Genomic DNA, 17,683 nt, shown 5'->3' with positions numbered 1-17,683 from the left:
TTATCTTTACTACAGATCAGAGTCTGTCATTCATTGATGTGAAGCCTGAATAAACTAATGTTAACAGTGCTACTGTATGTAAATAATGTCACAGTTTCATCTACCATGTATGAAAGGTGGAGAATGAAAACTTTAATAAAAGCTGTGTCAGAAAGGAGATGGTTTCATTGTGATAAATTGCAATCACATTATTTTTTCTAAAAGGTATGATGATACCAAGTCTTTGTTCTGTTTACCCTATAGGCTACAGTATATCAATAATCAAAATTATTTCACAGTGTATAGGCTACTTGAGTTTTTGTGCTCTGCTTCTCAAAATGTCAAACTTAACCATCACTTTCTCAGCACTTTGAAGAATTTACCCAATAGCTAGCATTATTTTAGGTGTTTCCACAAGTGTCACCCTTATGGGAGAGGGGGAAGCATCTTTAACCCACTAATTGCTGTCAGTGACTGATTTTGGATCGATCATGACCTCTTTTATACAGTATGGACGTAGGCTATTATATTATCAGTCAATGGTCATGACTGGCTTTTGATACAGTCGATTACGTCCATATTAGGCGACCAAGTCAAGTCGCAGCAGCAGTAGCGGCAGAGTTAGGAGATGACTCCACCCTTTTCCCAGCTCCATCAAAGGGCTGGGTCAGGAGGAGGAAGATTTAAGCGGAGAGGAAGAGGAAGCATAGGCTACAGAGTTGACTTCTGCAGACACTGCTTTCGACAAACTTCACAGGTTTCGCCCAGAACAAGTGAGTAACCGAGGCTTTTGCCACTGCTTTTATCAACAAGTAGCTAAATACTCACTTCCTGTGACAACCAACGAGCTCTTACCTAACTTTCAGGTGCGTTTTCTACCCCGGGGCGGTGGGCGCTTGGGGGGCGCGCGCATTTATATAACGTCATATTAGTCCCTATTCAGGTGTGTTAGGTTGTAGTTTGTCTTCATTCAGGTGAAATAGCCTATATTTGACGAAGACAGAGAAAAATACTCGGGTTTTGTTTTTTACACCGTGTTCAGTGTTGCACCATGGTGTGCAGCCTATTCGTGTAAAAACGGGTGATTTACCCGTCAATTTGCACAACAATCACCTTCGATATGTGGGCTATTGATGGTCCTGTGCTCCGAGTCCGCTTCTCATCATCTGCACCTGCGCTGCGGACAAAGGGCCCCATTGACAGCCTCGCGCTCACAGTGGCTATTTTGTTGCTCTGTCCTTTGAAGACAGGTGGTATTGTTGTCTGTGGTGTTTGTAGGTTGGAGTAGTTGTCAAACACGTCTGCGGACGAGGTGAGGGGGACACAATTATCAATGTATCAATTATTACAGATGTGAGGTCACTCCAGTGGACCACTGGGAGTAAAATGTACCTGTTGATCATAACGGTCCCAGCCACCTCCCATGCTTGGTTGTGTATGCCTAGTTTATACACAAAGAGGCCCAACACAGCTTTAAAGGCACATCATCTCCTTTTTAAGGCATGGCTAGTTAGTAGCCTATCTGTTCAGTTACTGTTTACAATGAACCTGGTTAATACAAGGTTAAGTAGGCTAATGTTGAGTTCAGTTGTAACTCATCTTGACCTTGATTTGCCCTCAAGTGAAGTCAGTTATGTCAAAAACAAAAAACAATGTTGTAAGAAATAAGAAATAATACAAAGAATATGTATGGGGCAGGTAGAGAAACATTATTAATTTATTGTACATGCACAGCAAAAAGAAGGAAACCTGTATTATGTGAGTAGCTTATAAGATACTGGTGAGGTCACCTTTACGAGGCCTGATAAAAAAAAATTCCACCAACCATGCCTTAAATGGATTCAAAGTTTGTCCTTAGTGTGCAACACTAACATATCAAATCCTTATAATGTTCTTGATAAATTCTGATAAAGACTTTGTCACTCACTCCTACTGAATGACACGGTCATGTCAAGCTCAACAGTAAGTTTAAATTTATCATTATGGACTTTTGCGATGCACAGTGGAGGAACAGATAGTGTTAAGGTGTAGGTCTTTACTACAAAAGTAACTGCCAGGGCCCTAAGTAAGTATGATTAAGATAAGGTAGCATTGTGTCACACTTTTGTTTGAACTGACTCATGCAGCGTTAAGACTGCACGTGGCTCAGCATTTATTTTGTAGCTGTTTGCGAGGACATAATTTACAAAATATGAGCCACTTGGCTCTAAACCTACATATCCTCACTGACTCTTTTGTTTCCAGGTGATGATCTCTTAAAGGAGAGTATGGATCACCAACTATGTAGACATGTAAACACTGGCTGTAACTAACGGCTGTGGGATGGAGACAAAGGGCCTCAAGGTCAACCAGCCCTGAAAGTAAAGTGTAAACACTAGCTACAGCAGCATTGTGACATGAAACGCCTCAAGGTTGCAGATGGTTATCACTTCATCAGCCTCCAGTGTCAACAGCCCTCCCCTCTCTGAAGTATGGGAGGGGAAGTGATATTGAAAGCTTCAGCCAGTAGAAACAATCTACTTTAAACCAGGAAAGAAAAACTCTCTGAGCTAGATTAGCTGTACAATTTTCTCTTGCCGGTCACTTAGCAGCTGCAGGAAAGTGCTTTGCGATGTGGAGGAAAATGTTAGTCATTCACTTTTTCCCTTACCACATATTACCAACCAACCGGCTGTGCAAGGGATCCTTGTCAAAACACTGTTTACTCCTCAGTGACGTAATTCACTGGGCCTCAGTAGTGTCACAGATAGCTGACAGTTTGTGATCCTGACTTGCTACAACGGCTACCTCAGTGGTCTCCAGGCTGTTTGTACATCATTTCGTGCCCTAGATGGGGATCAGAGGCTTTACAACGATCTTACAACTGTTGCTCTTTGCTTTAGGTGGTGTCAGTTGACCTGGGGCCCATGTTTACTTTGTAAGGTAAATAAATTATTTAAATCCTGTTTTTCTGCAAGGCAAATGTTTATGTTCCCATTGTTTTTGGACAGAGGCTGCTTTAAACTACTCTGACATGTTGCATGAAAGAGGTAAAAGCTGCAGCCAACAATCTGAGCTCTTTGAATGGAGAGCTCCTTCAATGTTTGTTTTAGGAAGCGTTCTTCCTGTGGGTGGAGAAGCCTCTGTACCTGACATTCAGTGTTTCATGTGCCAATGCATATGACATTTAAAGGGTCAGTTAAGGATGTGGTTATCTGGTACTGCCACATTATGATTTTTTTTTTTAAGTGCTTGAGCAACCTTCAAACCCACCCAACCCATTGCAAAAAACCCTTTGGCTTCATTGGGGTGTGGCCTGAATTTCAACATAATCCACTCTGAACCCCCCTGAACCAATGCAGTAGCAGTTTCCTACTACTACAGCTCATGGCAAAGTGTGAATTAACTCTTTAAAGACTGCTTAGTGGCTGTGAGAGTTAGTTTTAAGGTTCTGACAACAATAATATATGTATGTTAACTGTCAAATAAAACAATTCAAGAATTTAGGGGCTAGAGAATTAAGGCTTGCATTTGTTTAAAACTGGCTACTTAGCACAGGAATGCTTAGCTTAGCACAGTTCGATTTGGTATAATTAAATTACTAAATAACTGGAATGTGGCTCAACTTGTTCTTGTTTATATACAGTGCAAGGACAGAAGTTGGTTTAAGCCACCAGATGTGAGGGTTGGCCTTGTTATGCCTTTTGAATATGTCAGTCACGTCAGATGGTTGTTGTGTATTTTGACCAGCATACTCTTAAAGGTGACTACAGCTCTAGGTGTGGTGTTTTGTTTCTTTGTTTTATCATTAAGTTCTTTTTTTAGTTGAAATTAGACTTAATTTTTATTTTTTTTGCTTGAGTTCAATTCTCTACCCTTTAAAAAAAACTACATAATACAGGATTTTTTGTGATTGTTGTGGGCGAAAATCCTTGATTATGCAGCAGGTTTTCCTTAAAAAATGCGATGGAGCATGCAGGTTATGCAGGTTATGCAGTTTTATGCGATGAAATTGTGGGAATTTGCAAAAATTGCAGGAACTTGCAAAAACCGCAGAAGCTGTAAAAAAAAAAGAAAAAAGAAAAGAAGCAATTTAATGAAAAATTTTAGAAAAGTTACCTTGCTGCTTTTGTGAGTTTGCACACACACAAACACAGCTGTCACTAACCTTACATGCCATTGCCGTCACAATTCACTATTACAGCATTTACTGTAGGAAAGCATAATTCAGTGCAAATATGTGATCACATAATTCAACACATAATCAACCAGCCAACTAAAGTACGCATATTATGGGGGGGGGGGGGGGGGGGGGGGGGGGTTTTTCAAAGACACTGACATCTGTGTTTTGGGGAATTGGATCAGAGGTCAGGTTGTTAAAACACCATTTAAAAGATTGACCTGAAGAGGAGACATTTGCAACTGTGTGTTTTCCCTCTATCATAACAATCATATAGGGAATTGGGAAATCACACTTGATTTGTCTGTTTATTTGTTGTAACCCTATTTACTATGGTGTGAACTTTTGCATGTTTAAAACTGCCAAGTGGACGTTCTTGTCATAGTAGTGTCTGAGGTATTCTTGACAGACACGGAGAGTGTCATTCCAGTCGTGGTGGAAGACTTGCATAATACAACACCAGATGTGTGTCACCATTTCGTCACCTGTCAAGTCTGAAGCTGTTCAAGTTTTAGCGTGCTCATCAAATGGACATGTATAGACACACCATTTGTTGAAGGTGGGTGGTGCTGGTCGCAGTTATGACGTTTCTTAACTGAACTTAGTGTAGCACGTTGGCACTTGTGATTGCAGCAGTGAGCTTAACCTAGTGAGTAAATGTCAAGGCTGAGTCAACACCTTAATTGTTTCCAGAGTGGTGGCTGGTGCAGCAAAGTGTTTCGAGTGATGGCTTGTTTTTGTGCAGGACCCTCATTTGTAAATCCCGGTGAATTTTTACTCTGCATTTATGTGTTTAGTTGGAAATCTCACAGCTTAGGATGGAAAGACACTGTACAGACAGCTCCAGTCAAAACTTGTCCATTTTTGCACAGGTTTGTTTGAAGTTGTTATTTTAACTTTGTGCCGCCCAAGGTCGACTGCTGGAATGTCAGAGCAGTGATACAACTCTAAATGAGTCACAGGCAGCACTGAAGTGTGTGGCTAGATGAACATACACGTTTGAAATGGCTAGTCTGTCTCTTTTTATCTATCCAAACTGCCCATCGCACACTATTACTTTTAACAGAGAGGCTTCTTTGTTCAAGTTTGACCTGCAGTACTTCCATGGCTGTGCACACAGTTTTCTTTGCAGTCAGGGATTACAGCAGAAACTATGCTCACCTGTGGTTTTGCCTCATTTTACTGTGTAATTGCCTGACCTACAGAGAGAAAATGAACACGTGAGTCGATGAACAGGAAGTGGTGTGTAATTAATACTTTATTTAAAAGTCACAACATCTTAATTTGTGTTCCTATAGTTCCTGAGCATAATTATCTGAAACATCAAACCGAACCAGTTGTAGCAACTACAGAGTGGAATCCATGTTTCTGCAAACTCCCTTGTAATGAATGCCTCACTTTGTGTAAACAGACCAACTGGCTGCCACCATGCAGACTCACTTTCCCTACTATACTGCCCCCTGAACCTGCTGAGGTGCAGTCGTTTCTGCATCAGCATTAGCTCCTTCATAACGACGCAATGTCTATTGTTTAGTGTGGAAAGTTCCAGAAATCTGAGTCCTTGGTGGGTGAGTGGGAGAGGGAGGGAGGAATGGGGGGTGGGGGGAGCAAAGAGTAGGAGACTGGTGCTGAATGGTCGTTCTTGTCTCAATAATTGCAGGTAGGGGCGATTCTACTCCCCCACCCCCACCTACACCACACTTACACCCCTAAACACAATGAAAATGAGATGATGTAGACATGTCAGCCCCGGATCAAGTTCAGCAACATTCTTGTGTTTTGAAGGGCGGGGGATTTAGGGTAACTGTCTTAAGCATTTGAATATGTGTTGTTTTTTTTAATAAAGTGTGTACTAATAATGGTCGCATTGAGTCACGGGTGTTTATCGTACCACAAATCAATACAATCTGAGAGAAATCCAGATCTTAAAGACAGGACATTCGACAGCCATAATAAAATCTTGATACTTACAATACACTGTCACCAGGCCATGCATATTTATATACAGATGTGACGGAGAGATACAGGCCCAATACAAATTTGATCCCTAAATGCAGGCATGCAGTGAAGTTTGAAATTGCTTCCTTAGATTATTTTATTTTTTCATTATTTCAGTGTACAGCAATTAACAATTGTATCATGTCAATTTAAAAAGCATGTACAGTATTCTTATGAAAGGTATACTGCAACAAAATATCACTTCAAATCAGAGTTCTTTTAAATATTCATTTTGATATTTTGGTAATTATTGATGGAGTTAAATGATTCAATGTAATATATACCCTGGTGTATGTAGTGTATATAGCTATTTGTAAATATATGAGATACAAACTAAAAGTTTTAGAGAACTATCAAACGAGATTGGTCAGATTATTAAGATGTAATCTGCATACACTTAGCCACAACCTGCTGAAGAACCCATAATGGTTCAGATCCATGTTTGTGTTTCTTTAGTAGTTTGACATTTGACCCCCTTTTTAACGTAACTCTCTTTATTGCACAATAGTAGCCCCCCACCCCTTTCTAAAAAGTGTTCACATGCCTTAATGGCAGAATGGGCCCTGATGAGGTTGAGTAGTAGATGTCATGTTATCTCAGTCGTCACCTCTCGAGACCCAGTTTGTCAGACATATCTGGACTGAAGAGAGAGACTTGGTCTCCTGGTGACACTGCTGTCTCTGGGGGACAGGAAGAAGACAATGACTGATGCCTTTGTTTTCTCTTGAGTGTCATCATGCTGGCTTTGCTGGAATGTATGTTGTTGTTTAGCTACTAGAGATTGGTATTCATTTATCTGATCAATATCAGTTTCAACGTGGCTGGAGTTGCCATTCAAGATTTTGTGCTGACCTGTGTTTTTTTTTAAGTTGTGAGCTCATAGAGGAACAAAAATAAATTTGATTAAGGGAAAGAAAGTACTGTTGTTGGTTATGAGCCAACCACCACCAACTTTTGTTGGTGGTTTGGTGTTGGTGGTTTGGTTTGCAATCGCAACATAGATTCTTGTATGAACTTCTGAACCTTTAGCTGTCTATCTAAATATCTTGACTTTTCAGTACAGATTTAATCCTGGCTCATTTACGTACACTGCTCTGGAGATTGTTTTGTTTTCTTCACATTGCATAGCTTCACCTAAGATTTTGTACATTGACAAGACCAACCATGGCAACAAAGTCACACTCCTCACGCCAGTGTCTCACATGCTGGCAAAAATTCCTGTGCTCAGTGCTATAATGCATCCGCTGCACACAGTTGTGCATTTACCAAGGTTCAGCATATCAGAACTGAGCTTTGGCAGCTGTGTCAAACATGTTTGAAATCTGCATCCAGTAGTGCAAGTTGAATTTCATTATAGCTCTAATGCACTTCAAGTTATAACTATGATGTCATATGTGGTGTGTGATTAAAAATTTGGACTGAATACATTTACGACACACGGCTACAAACAGTTTAATGGATCCTCTGTGAGACGCACATCGGCTTTTTTGATAACTATCACATTTCAGAAGTCAACTACAGTATATCGGTGTGAGAGGTTAAATGGCCATGTTTGTAAACCACCATAATTGACATTCCCACATCCTTCCGCCTTCTTGCTGGTGCTTATTTTGCAAGGTGTTGGTTTCACGGGACAAGATGACTATCATATTTGTGATAGCTCCCTCAGCGACTACAGAAGAGTACTACGATGTCTGTTCTGTCTGGTATTTGGAGGAGGGGCTAAAATGAACAGAACTCCTCTGGTGCCCCCTCCTCCTCCTCTCCCAACACACACACACTTCCACCCCCAACCACCTTCCTCCAGGACCCATGTGACAGGTCAAACCAGCCCAATAAGATACAGTGTGACACTCAATACGTTTACATGACACTTAAAAAAAGAAAAAGAATTATGATCTTAATCCGCCTACAACTGGACAACTAAATTGGATGTAAAGTGGTAAGTGGTTGCATGTAAACGCGTTGGTCTGACTAAGACTGGACTTCTCCAGATCTGACTAAAATGGCCAGTGACAATGTATGTGTACATGCTTCACAACAGTAGAGATGGCACAAAGTGTAGCATAATGGCTGAACCTGCCTGAAAAAGAAAGTACATGGCCTGATGCGTCGGCGCCGATTCAGTGCATTTCACAATAAATAACACAGAGTACAACCAGCAGGAAGATGTTTTTTTTCTTTTTTTAAATAGAAAAAAGGAAACCCGAGTCCTGACCTGAGTAATATATTTTCAGGCTGAACCCAGCCTGGACCAGTGCGTCAAGTCGTGTTGGTCGAACCGGCCCGGCATTGAGAACTCTCAGTTGTTTACTAGGTGATGGAATAGGTCAACCAGAAAGGGGTTGTATATGTCTATGGTATTAACCTGCTGAAATTACGCATATCGCCACCTATGTTGAGTAGGCAGACACATGTTTCCGTCAGCTATTCGATTTTACCCTGTTGCATGTAAACTGGGACAAGGACAGAATTCCGATGAGATGCCCCCCTCGAGACATGAGCATAGCTCGACTAAAGCCTGGTACACACATAACAAGGAACAAGATTGGTTTCAGAACGCTTCTGCGCATGCGCCATATTATATTTTATGACACACATACCGCTAAAAACTGTTGATTTAGAAAAAATGTTATGTGTACCAGGCTTAAGCTGTGCTTGTAAACGCACAGACCGAAGATCATCTGTCAGTTTCAGATTGTACAGACTGAGGGTTTTGGTTGTTAATAAGTTTTTCTCACTAGCCCTCCAAAACAAAATTTTAGACAATGTCCTCTGTCTGGGTGGCTGATTTTCCTCTTTTGTCTGTCCGCAAGATGAAACGCTATAGACGAATGTTTGATCTTTCAGTTTTTAAGCCATTGTATAGGTCTACAGCAAAGACTACAGCAAAGACTATTTGTCCTTCACAGATCGGAAGAAACTGCAGGGGTTCCACAAAACATTCCTCTCTGTAATAACCCACAAGCAGAGCATGTAATACTCTTAAGTATTATTTCCAATAAGTGTTTTATTCCATTGTGAAGTTCCTGGGCGTGACAGTCAGATCAGAGTAAGTGATTTCCTATCGGACGACGAAACCTCCTTACACAACACAGAAGAATTTTAAGCATTATCGTATGAGTCATCTCTTCCCTCTGCAGCAATAGTTTTTGTCTGCCATTCGCTACACTATCCAACCCTGAGTAAACATCGAGGTTTTATGATGCTCTATAGCTGTGGAGCTTGAGTGTGTTTGGATTCTCTGTTAGGCCATTACGTTGTGCTCATGCAGTTGTCAGTAAACTGGACGTGTATGCTTTGTATTTGAAGTTTATGAAGCAAACTTAGAGCAGTTAGGTACAATTTATAATTGTAAATAGACAATACAAAAATAATGATGAAAAAGAATCAATTATAAATTGTTTTCCGCACTGAAATTCACTTGGTTGAAGCAAATGCACAATTTTACAACTACTCTTGACTTGTTGCAAGCATTTTTTTTTTTTTACCCATGATTGATTTGTCCCCACAACACAGAAAAAGAAATGGAAGCTAGTTTTGCTTTATGGGTGTTGGCCGGGTAGAGAGCCAGTAACGGCGTAACAATGGCCCCCTTCATGATAACAGAGTCTCCACTGATTTCTCGCCCGCTGCCTGTGAATAATATTATCAGCCCACCCCTGAGAGAGAAGTTACAGGGCGACTCCAGAGTTGTGTTTGTGTGTTTCAGCGGGTGGAGGGTGTAACCAGGAGAGTCAAAAAAAAAGGGGGGGTTGGGGCTGGGGGGGCTCTCTCACTTGTGGGAGTCAGGGCGTCGGCCAAAAAAGTAGCCAGTTTCTTTTTTTGTTGGGGTGTTTGTTGTGGTCAGGGTTTAAATAGGGGCCATCTCTCTCTCACCCCAGTTGTACGCTCGCTCACAGTGCGCTCTCTCTCTCCTTCTCTCTGGCTCTGCCTCTTTCCCTCCCTCTCCTTCTGTGAGCTGGTTATTCATCCACTGTGAGTCAGGGAGGGTGGGGATTTGGAAGACTGCTGTACCAGTCACACTTTATCAGTTTACTTTCTCATTCCCTATCTCTCTCTCTCTCCTTCCCTCTGTCTCTTTGTGTCTGTCTTCCTCTGCCTGTGCTGCTGTGTTTCTTTTTGCTGCTGTCACCCCTGCCCTCCTACCAGCCCGCCTGCCCGCCTGTCTGCATGCCTGCCTGGCCCTGTAGTGTGTAAAGAAGCTTTGCCGTGCTGCGAGACAGGAGTCGCCTTCGCTTTTGATCTAACGGGAAAATACTTGTCTCAGGTAAGTTGCTCAACGTTGCCTAGAAGGTGAACTAACTCTTGTGTGGAGTTTGCCCACATGTTGAGCAGCTCAGGGTGTTTTTTGTTTGTTTGGTTGATGTTGTTTTTTTGTTTTTTTTACCTTTTTTACCCTCCCCCCTCAGTTTATCCCAGTAGGTTTCTGTTCTTTTGGTGTTTTGAGGATCTTAGACTTTTCGGTTTACAATGTCTCTTTTTATCATTGTGTTTGAGCAGTGGCTTCCTGGCTACAGCTTCCTGATTTTTTTTAAAATTATTATTTCTTCATGTCGGCTCCAGTTTGTTCATCATTAACTCCTACCTTGTGAGTGTGAGCTCCCTTTTTCCATCCCTATGATTCATTGACATGGCTCTCATAGGAAATGTTCCCCCCTCCCTCCCTCCCTCCCCACTGCACTGTGTGTCCTTGGTAGATGTAAACCAGCCATCTTGTCCTAAAGGTTGCTTACTATTGACTGTGTGGTTGTGGTGGGATTTACAGAGGGGGTGACTCTGTTTTGTGTAGAACTTTTTTTTTTCTTTTTTCTTTTTTTTTTTTTAAAGTTTGGTCGCAGTGGATCCTGCAGCCTGGGGCTTCAGTGGTCATATGTCTGCAGCTAAATTACATCACTCCATCATGGGGAGCGCTGCAGGAGACACTTTTTGGACCCCTCTCACATTTATGAGGAAGTTGCTGTCCACATGTGGAATTAGGCCTACTACCAGTATCGCTGCTATAACTCAATTTCAGTGACCACTGGACAACTGAGATCAGTTTTTTACCACCAATCCACTTCTGTGGCAATGCACAAACTTTTTAAAATGGTGACAATAAGTTGCACTGAGGTGTCTTAACTTTTTTTTTCATTGTATGTGGTTATTGGTGAACTCAAATGTAAAGAGCAGTGAAGCGTAGTAACTGCTGCTGGTCATTCTTCCAAATGGGTGTCGTGGTTTCACTGAGCTGGACTGGTAGGGGCCTCCATTTTCATTTTTTTCCTGGAGCTTCTGTCTCCATCTGGGTCTCAGCATACAGAAATTATTGTTCCTATTTCTTGTAAGCGTTGTCATGATCATGAGACCATCTCCCTGACTCACACAATCAATTTTATTACTGTGGACCAAGAGTCACATGTTGCATGTTCATAAAGTAGTTTGAACATGAAATAATGTGAAAGATAACTTTTATTTAAAACACTATAGTGTAACAACATCTTTGAATTCACATTTTGTACACTGCAAACGTGTCTGCAAAACAATTTGAACCCAGACCTGTTCTCAAATCTGTTAACAAACAAAAATATAGAAATTCAGTGCCTCACATCATAACTGGTAATGAAAGGAGAACTCTGGCTTTAACAGCTCTTCAAAATTTCCACTGAATCCAAATTATGTAAATCCAATGGATCAGGTTGGAGTAACACAGTGGCCTTGGATTGTGTAGCCTCAGAGTATGATCTGATCTATTTAACTGTTCAGCATTTTTCCTCAGAACAAGACTCTACACTACAGACATGATGGTACTCTTGTTGAAATGTGAGGCGCCTGACCAAATGCCTCATCATCGGTTCAAAAACAACCACAACTTTTTGTGTAAGAGTTTTCTGAAATGTAATGTGTCTGATCTGTTTTACAACACCGTTTCAATATCACCATTTTAATATCACCATGTCAGCGGCAGGGAAGCTAGTGGTGTCAAGTGCATGTGTCAGGACTTGGTCTGGAATGTCAGACTGATTCACCTGGAAGCTTGACAAGAAGATCGACCAGAAAGATACAGCAGTGTTGACACAGTCCCGTGGTTAACTATTGAAAAAGCCCTGAGGTGAACAAAACTGCAGGGGGTGTCTACAAAAAGAAAAGGAATGTCCACTCTGTGAGAGATAATCTACCACAGTGAATCCACAACATAGTAACAACAGCTTTACCTTAAACACACAATAACGTAATGTTTTTTAAAAGTCTAATAACAAAGAAACCGAACTGGATTTGAGCCAGCTGTTTGGGAGTGTGCAAAAAGGAAACTCTGCAAGTGTCATTTTGTTTTCTAATGTTGGTGTTCATCTTGTTTCGAATTATGTTTTTCATTCATTCACTTCAAGCCCTCGGTCAGTGGAAGGCTGAAATAGGCTGGAAAATGAATGTCCCGTATCCGATTTCCTACATTTCCTTGCAAATCACATTTCCTGTTTACACGTCTTGTGAGTGTTATAAAACTGCAACCAATGGCAAGTTGGCATCTTTACACTCAGACCAAGGAAATTATTGGCACAAACTGCATGAATGTCCTTCACAAGTAATTTTATTTTGCACTTGATACCTCTCTTGCCATTCTCTGGGCAGCACCTGCGTGAGCTCGGCTCTCTGCCCGCCATTCCCCAGCCTGAAATTATTAGCTTTTAATTATATTGGCTCAAGGAGGCCTGGACTTTAGTCCTTGGTCTGTGAAAACTCAGTATTGTAGATTGTACATCAAACAATGGCTCCCTTTGCGTCCAGTGTGTTGAGAGGAGACCACACCCTGCGTGTCCTCTACTTTGTAACTACAGTTTTCCACTTGATATGGGTTAGTCAACAGAAATCTGCAGGTCTAAACAGTCCTGTGTGCAGCGCTGCATGCCACGGCAGTTTCCCATCAGCAAAATACAGCTCTATATATTTGTTGTGGAGCAGTCAGATTGAGTTTTCAGTGGTGCTCTTCCAGTATGTAGTTGAAACATTACAAGCAGGAAGAGTTGTTGCTCGCTTAAGGAACTGGAATACAACCCCTGGCAAAAATGATGGAATCACCACTCTTGGAGGGTTTTCATTTAGTTGTTTAATTTTGCAAATCACATACATGACACAAAACATTTTTTATTCAAAATGCCAACTTTCTGGCTTTAGGAAACACAAAAAAAACAATCATGGATTGTAGATGATTGGATGAAAGTGATATTTAGTGATGAATTTTTTTGAAGGAAAGTTTTCACGGTTATACTCAATGGCAAGATCCATTTATCATCTTGAAAAATAATATCATCATTGCCAAACATCCTTTCAATCGATGGAATCAGACAAGTGTCCAAATTTTCTATGTAAACTTGTGCATTTATTGAAGATGTAAGGACTACCATCTCCCCTGTGCCTTTACCTGACATGCAGCTCCATATCATCAATGACTGTGGGAATTTGCACGTTTTCTTCAGGCAGTCATCTTCACAAATCTCACTGGAACGGCACCAAACAAAAGTTCCAGCATCATCACCTTGCCCAATGCAGATTCGCGATTCATCATTGAATATCACTTTCATCCAGTCGTCCACAGATACGATTGCTTTTCATTAGCCCACTGTAACCTAGTTTTTTTCTGTTTAGGTGTTCGTTTGTCTTTTCTGTATGTAAATCCCTTTTCCTTTAGGCAGTTTCTTACAGTTCGGTCGCAGACGTTGACTCCAGTTTCCACCCATTTGTTCCTCATTTGTTTTCTTGTGAATTTTCTGTTTTAAAAACATATCGCTTTAAGTTTTCTATCTTGACGCTATCAGTGTGATTCCATAATATTTTCCTCAGAATTGCGTGATTCCATATTTTCTTCCTCTACTTGATCTAAAATTTGACTGACTACAACACATTTCCTTCTTGCTTTTTTAGTGTTTCTTAAAGCCAGAAAGTTGGCATTTTGAATAAAAAATGTTTTCTGGCATGTCTGTGATTTGCCCTTTTTTCTACAAAATTAAACAACTAAATTAACTTTTGCCAGGGTTGGGTTGTATGTGTCAGAGTTCAGCAGCTTGTTAAAGTCGGTGATCAGCAACTTTCCCTTCTCTGCTGGCAGCTGGGTTCATGTGAGGAGAGCAGCTGGGATATTATGTCTTGACCTCTGGAACAACTCCTGCACATGAACGGCTTGTAGAGTGCCGCCTCATTTGGGATGTGGGATGTCCTTCTCAGTTTCCTGTAGCACCTCCTCTCTGATATCAGGCCATGTCTGATGAGTGGCTGGAGCTAGAGCAAAGCATCCTGGGATTTTTAGGTGGGAGTGTTTGTTCAGTGAGGGCTGAACTACTCCGTCCTAGTAATTTCATTTCAGTCTCGCTGAATCAGGAAATCACAATATTCTCCTCCTTGAAGGCATTTGAGGCATTTATATGACCAGCAACACACAGGCAGTGCATTTTAAGATTTGAATTTTATTTGGGGCATGTTAATGTTATTCATTGTTAAAGAAGGACAGTGCTGAATTTTATTTTGCAATGTCTCTGGAAATTTTATTGTGTAGAAAGAAGTTTCACAATGAGTTTCCTCAGTAAGTGAATACAAATGGATGGGGAAGGGTATTGGTGCAATTTTCAGTTCCTTTTTTTTTTAACCGACATGTGACCCACAATGTCCAGGAAGTGCATCACTTTGACATGCATCCGTGTTTCCTTGAACTGAGTGACATTGAATTGCTGTCATGTGACTGGTGCAAGGGTTGCTCTTGCTCCTGTGTTCAACTTCATCAGATAAAACTAACAATGATCTTTTCTGCAGATAATTGGGTCATAACAATACAAGGCAGCCAAAATGCTTCAGGAGATTCAGGAGATTGGCTCACACGCTATGGATATCTATGACTACCTCTTGGCAGGAATTGGTAAGTGACTGACCTTTCAAAAACATGTTTTCCCTCCCCTTTTTTTTAAAATGTCTTAATTAATATCATGTTTTTTTTTCTTATTTCTCTTCCTCTAGATCCACGACTGAAGGACTATCCACTGATGCAGAGTCCTGTTCCCATGACCACGATATTGCTGTGCTACTTATTCTTTGTACTGTACCTGGGACCTCGAATAATGGCCAATCGCAAGCCCTTCCAGCTGAAGGAAGCCATGATAGCCTACAACTTCCTGCTAGTGGGACTGTCAATATTCATTGTCTATGAAGTAAGACGCTCTTGGGCACATCTTGAATATTTTGTAAATCACACACAGTGTTGCTGAAATAGTGTATTTTGGTTGAATTAATGTTTGTAGGGCTCTGGATTGAAAATCGCTTGTTATTAGCTAATCTCTACAAACTTTAATTTACCGTTTTGTCCCCAAATAAATATAATTTTCTTGTTTTGTTTAGTTCCTGATGTCTGGTTGGCTCACAACATATACCTGGCGATGTGATGCAGTTGATACCTCCGACAGTCCTCAGGCATTACGAGTAAGTCTTATGACTATAATTATTGACTGAAATAAGATTAAATCATTATTCACTAATGTACTTGTTGGCTAATGATTTCCTGTTAACTTGAGTCTGTATTTTCCTCTACAGATGGTCCGAGTGGCCTGGTGGTTCTGGTTCTCCAAGATTATTGAGCTAATGGACACAGTAAGTCCAGTCTGTTTAACCTAACACCCTTTGTGAATGAGCATCTTGTGTGAGTGTTTGGTCAAAACAAGTCTTTGAAAATGGAAGAGGCATGATGGGCTTGGACTAATCAATATCCTCTCTTCGATCAGATGTTCTTTGTGTTGAGGAAAAAGCACGGCCAGATCACCTTCCTGCACATCTTTCACCACTCCTTAATGCCCTGGACCTGGTGGTGGGGAGTTGGCTACGCTCCTGGTGAGTACACATTAACTAGTTAGAAACTGATTAATGTAGTGACAAAAGGGGGCGTAGCACAGTCACTTAATCCCGCAGCCTTTCATCTCTAAACCTGTACGATCAATCACGTTGTTCTTTGTTTGGTTTCCAGTCTGAAATCTGAATCTGAACACTTGAAGAAACCATGTGCAGGCTACCTGTAAAGTACTGAATTCAGTCTAATGTGTGTTGTGATAATTACTCCAGGTGGAATGGGATCCTTCCACGCCATGGTGAATTCTTCCGTCCACGTCATCATGTATTTCTACTATGGCCTTGCTGCTGCTGGACCACGCTTCCAGAAGTTCTTGTGGTGGAAGAAATACATGACTGCTATTCAGCTGGTATGTACAGCCTCAGGCTGTTGTTGTTAATAGCCATGCTTCCTCTCCCAAGGCACCAAGATACACTGATGTACACTTTAGGTATAGTGAGTATTTTGCTGACTTGTGATTTCTTCCCAACAGACCCAGTTTGTGCTAGTATCTCTCCACGCAACCCAATATTACTTCATGGACAGCTGCGACTACCAGTTCCCCATGATCCTGCACCTGATCTGGATGTATGGAACCTTCTTCTTCGTGCTTTTCTCCAACTTCTGGATCCAGGCTTACGTGAAGGGTAAGCGGTTGCCCAAGCAGGACACGAAGCAGTGTCAGAACGGCACAGCTGCGCACACCAAAGATAAATGCCACGAGAACGGCAAACACCACGAGAACGGTATCACCAACGGCACCAGCAACGGCTCTGCCCACCATGAGAACGGCAGCGCTCACATGGGCAAGATGAAGAAGGCCTAGGATCTTTGGAAGGGAACACCCAAGAAGCACGACCCCGCGAACCTGTTAAAACTACTACGGATTCCAAAGATAATTTTGGCTGTGTTTTTTTTCCTGTTTTTAGTTTTATATGCAAAACATGGGGAAATGATGTGGTCAATGATTTCCACAGTTGGGGTCCCACATTTAGTCGGTTGGTTGGTTCGTTTGTTTGACTTGGGGAAACTATCTATGGAACACAATGTATGAAGAGAAGATGTTTCTGACCTAAATGTTATCTTCACTGATATTGCAAACGACCTTCTAGTTCAGTGTCACACTGGTGGCTTTTCACCCTGCTCGCCTTCACTACTTATCTCACCTCCTGACACCCTCACCGCCCTCCCTCGCCACCACCCCCTGTGGACAGATGACTGTACAGTTTCTATCAACTTGAAAATACTTTTTGTAAATAGTTTTACAATAAACAAAAAATAACTAATTGTATTGGTATGCTTTAGACTTTCTAAATGTTGTTATATTGTGTATTTAAATTTTAAATGCCAATAAATTCCATTTTTAATTGTCTGGTTTTACACTTTGTGTGTGAGAATTTTCACTTGCGGAGTAAGTGTGTACTGTATGTGTGATTTACTGACAAGTTTTAGTTAGTTGTCAGTTCATGGGGAAGACTGATATTCTGCTGTGTAGCAGTGAAGAATAAAAGTATTTGAGCTGCATGCTTGTGCCCCTTGTCTTGACTATCCCAAGTATTTAGTGCAAGTAGGAGGTTAACAAGAGACCCATTCTGCTTTGTTTGAAAAGACGCATCGTAAGAGGCAGAGGAAGGCATCCCTGCATACTGCATCTACACCCACGGAGCTGCACAGCTGGTTCATCAGGGACATGTTCTGTTACACTG

General features: G+C 41.3%; 1 protein-coding gene across 4 annotated transcripts; it reads left to right on the top strand.

Annotated features, from left to right (window-relative positions):
* The first annotated feature begins 638 nt into the window (after positions 1-638).
* Positions 639-17,348, top strand: elovl1b (ELOVL fatty acid elongase 1b). Of its 4 annotated transcripts, none has more exons than XM_083970572.1 (8): positions 639-752; positions 14,918-15,020; positions 15,119-15,309; positions 15,497-15,577; positions 15,689-15,745; positions 15,877-15,982; positions 16,211-16,347; positions 16,471-17,348. In XM_083970572.1, exons 2-8 carry the CDS (start codon positions 14,951-14,953, stop codon positions 16,801-16,803), a joined length of 975 nt encoding a protein of 324 aa, XP_083826698.1. In that variant the 5' UTR covers positions 639-752; positions 14,918-14,950; the 3' UTR covers positions 16,804-17,348. The 4 variants fall into 4 exon arrangements, with proteins under 4 accessions (XP_083826698.1, XP_083826697.1, XP_083826696.1 ...); XM_083970571.1 differs by lacking the exon at positions 639-752 and adding an exon at positions 10,137-10,406; XM_083970570.1 differs by lacking the exon at positions 639-752 and adding an exon at positions 14,407-14,690.
* The last annotated feature ends 335 nt before the right edge of the window (positions 17,349-17,683 follow it).

The sequence above is a fragment of the Trachurus trachurus genome (assembly GCF_905171665.1).
Source record: "Trachurus trachurus genome assembly, chromosome: 4".
Lineage (NCBI taxonomy): Eukaryota > Metazoa > Chordata > Actinopteri > Carangiformes > Carangidae > Trachurus > Trachurus trachurus.
This window is presented reverse-complemented; position numbering and strand designations above follow the sequence as displayed.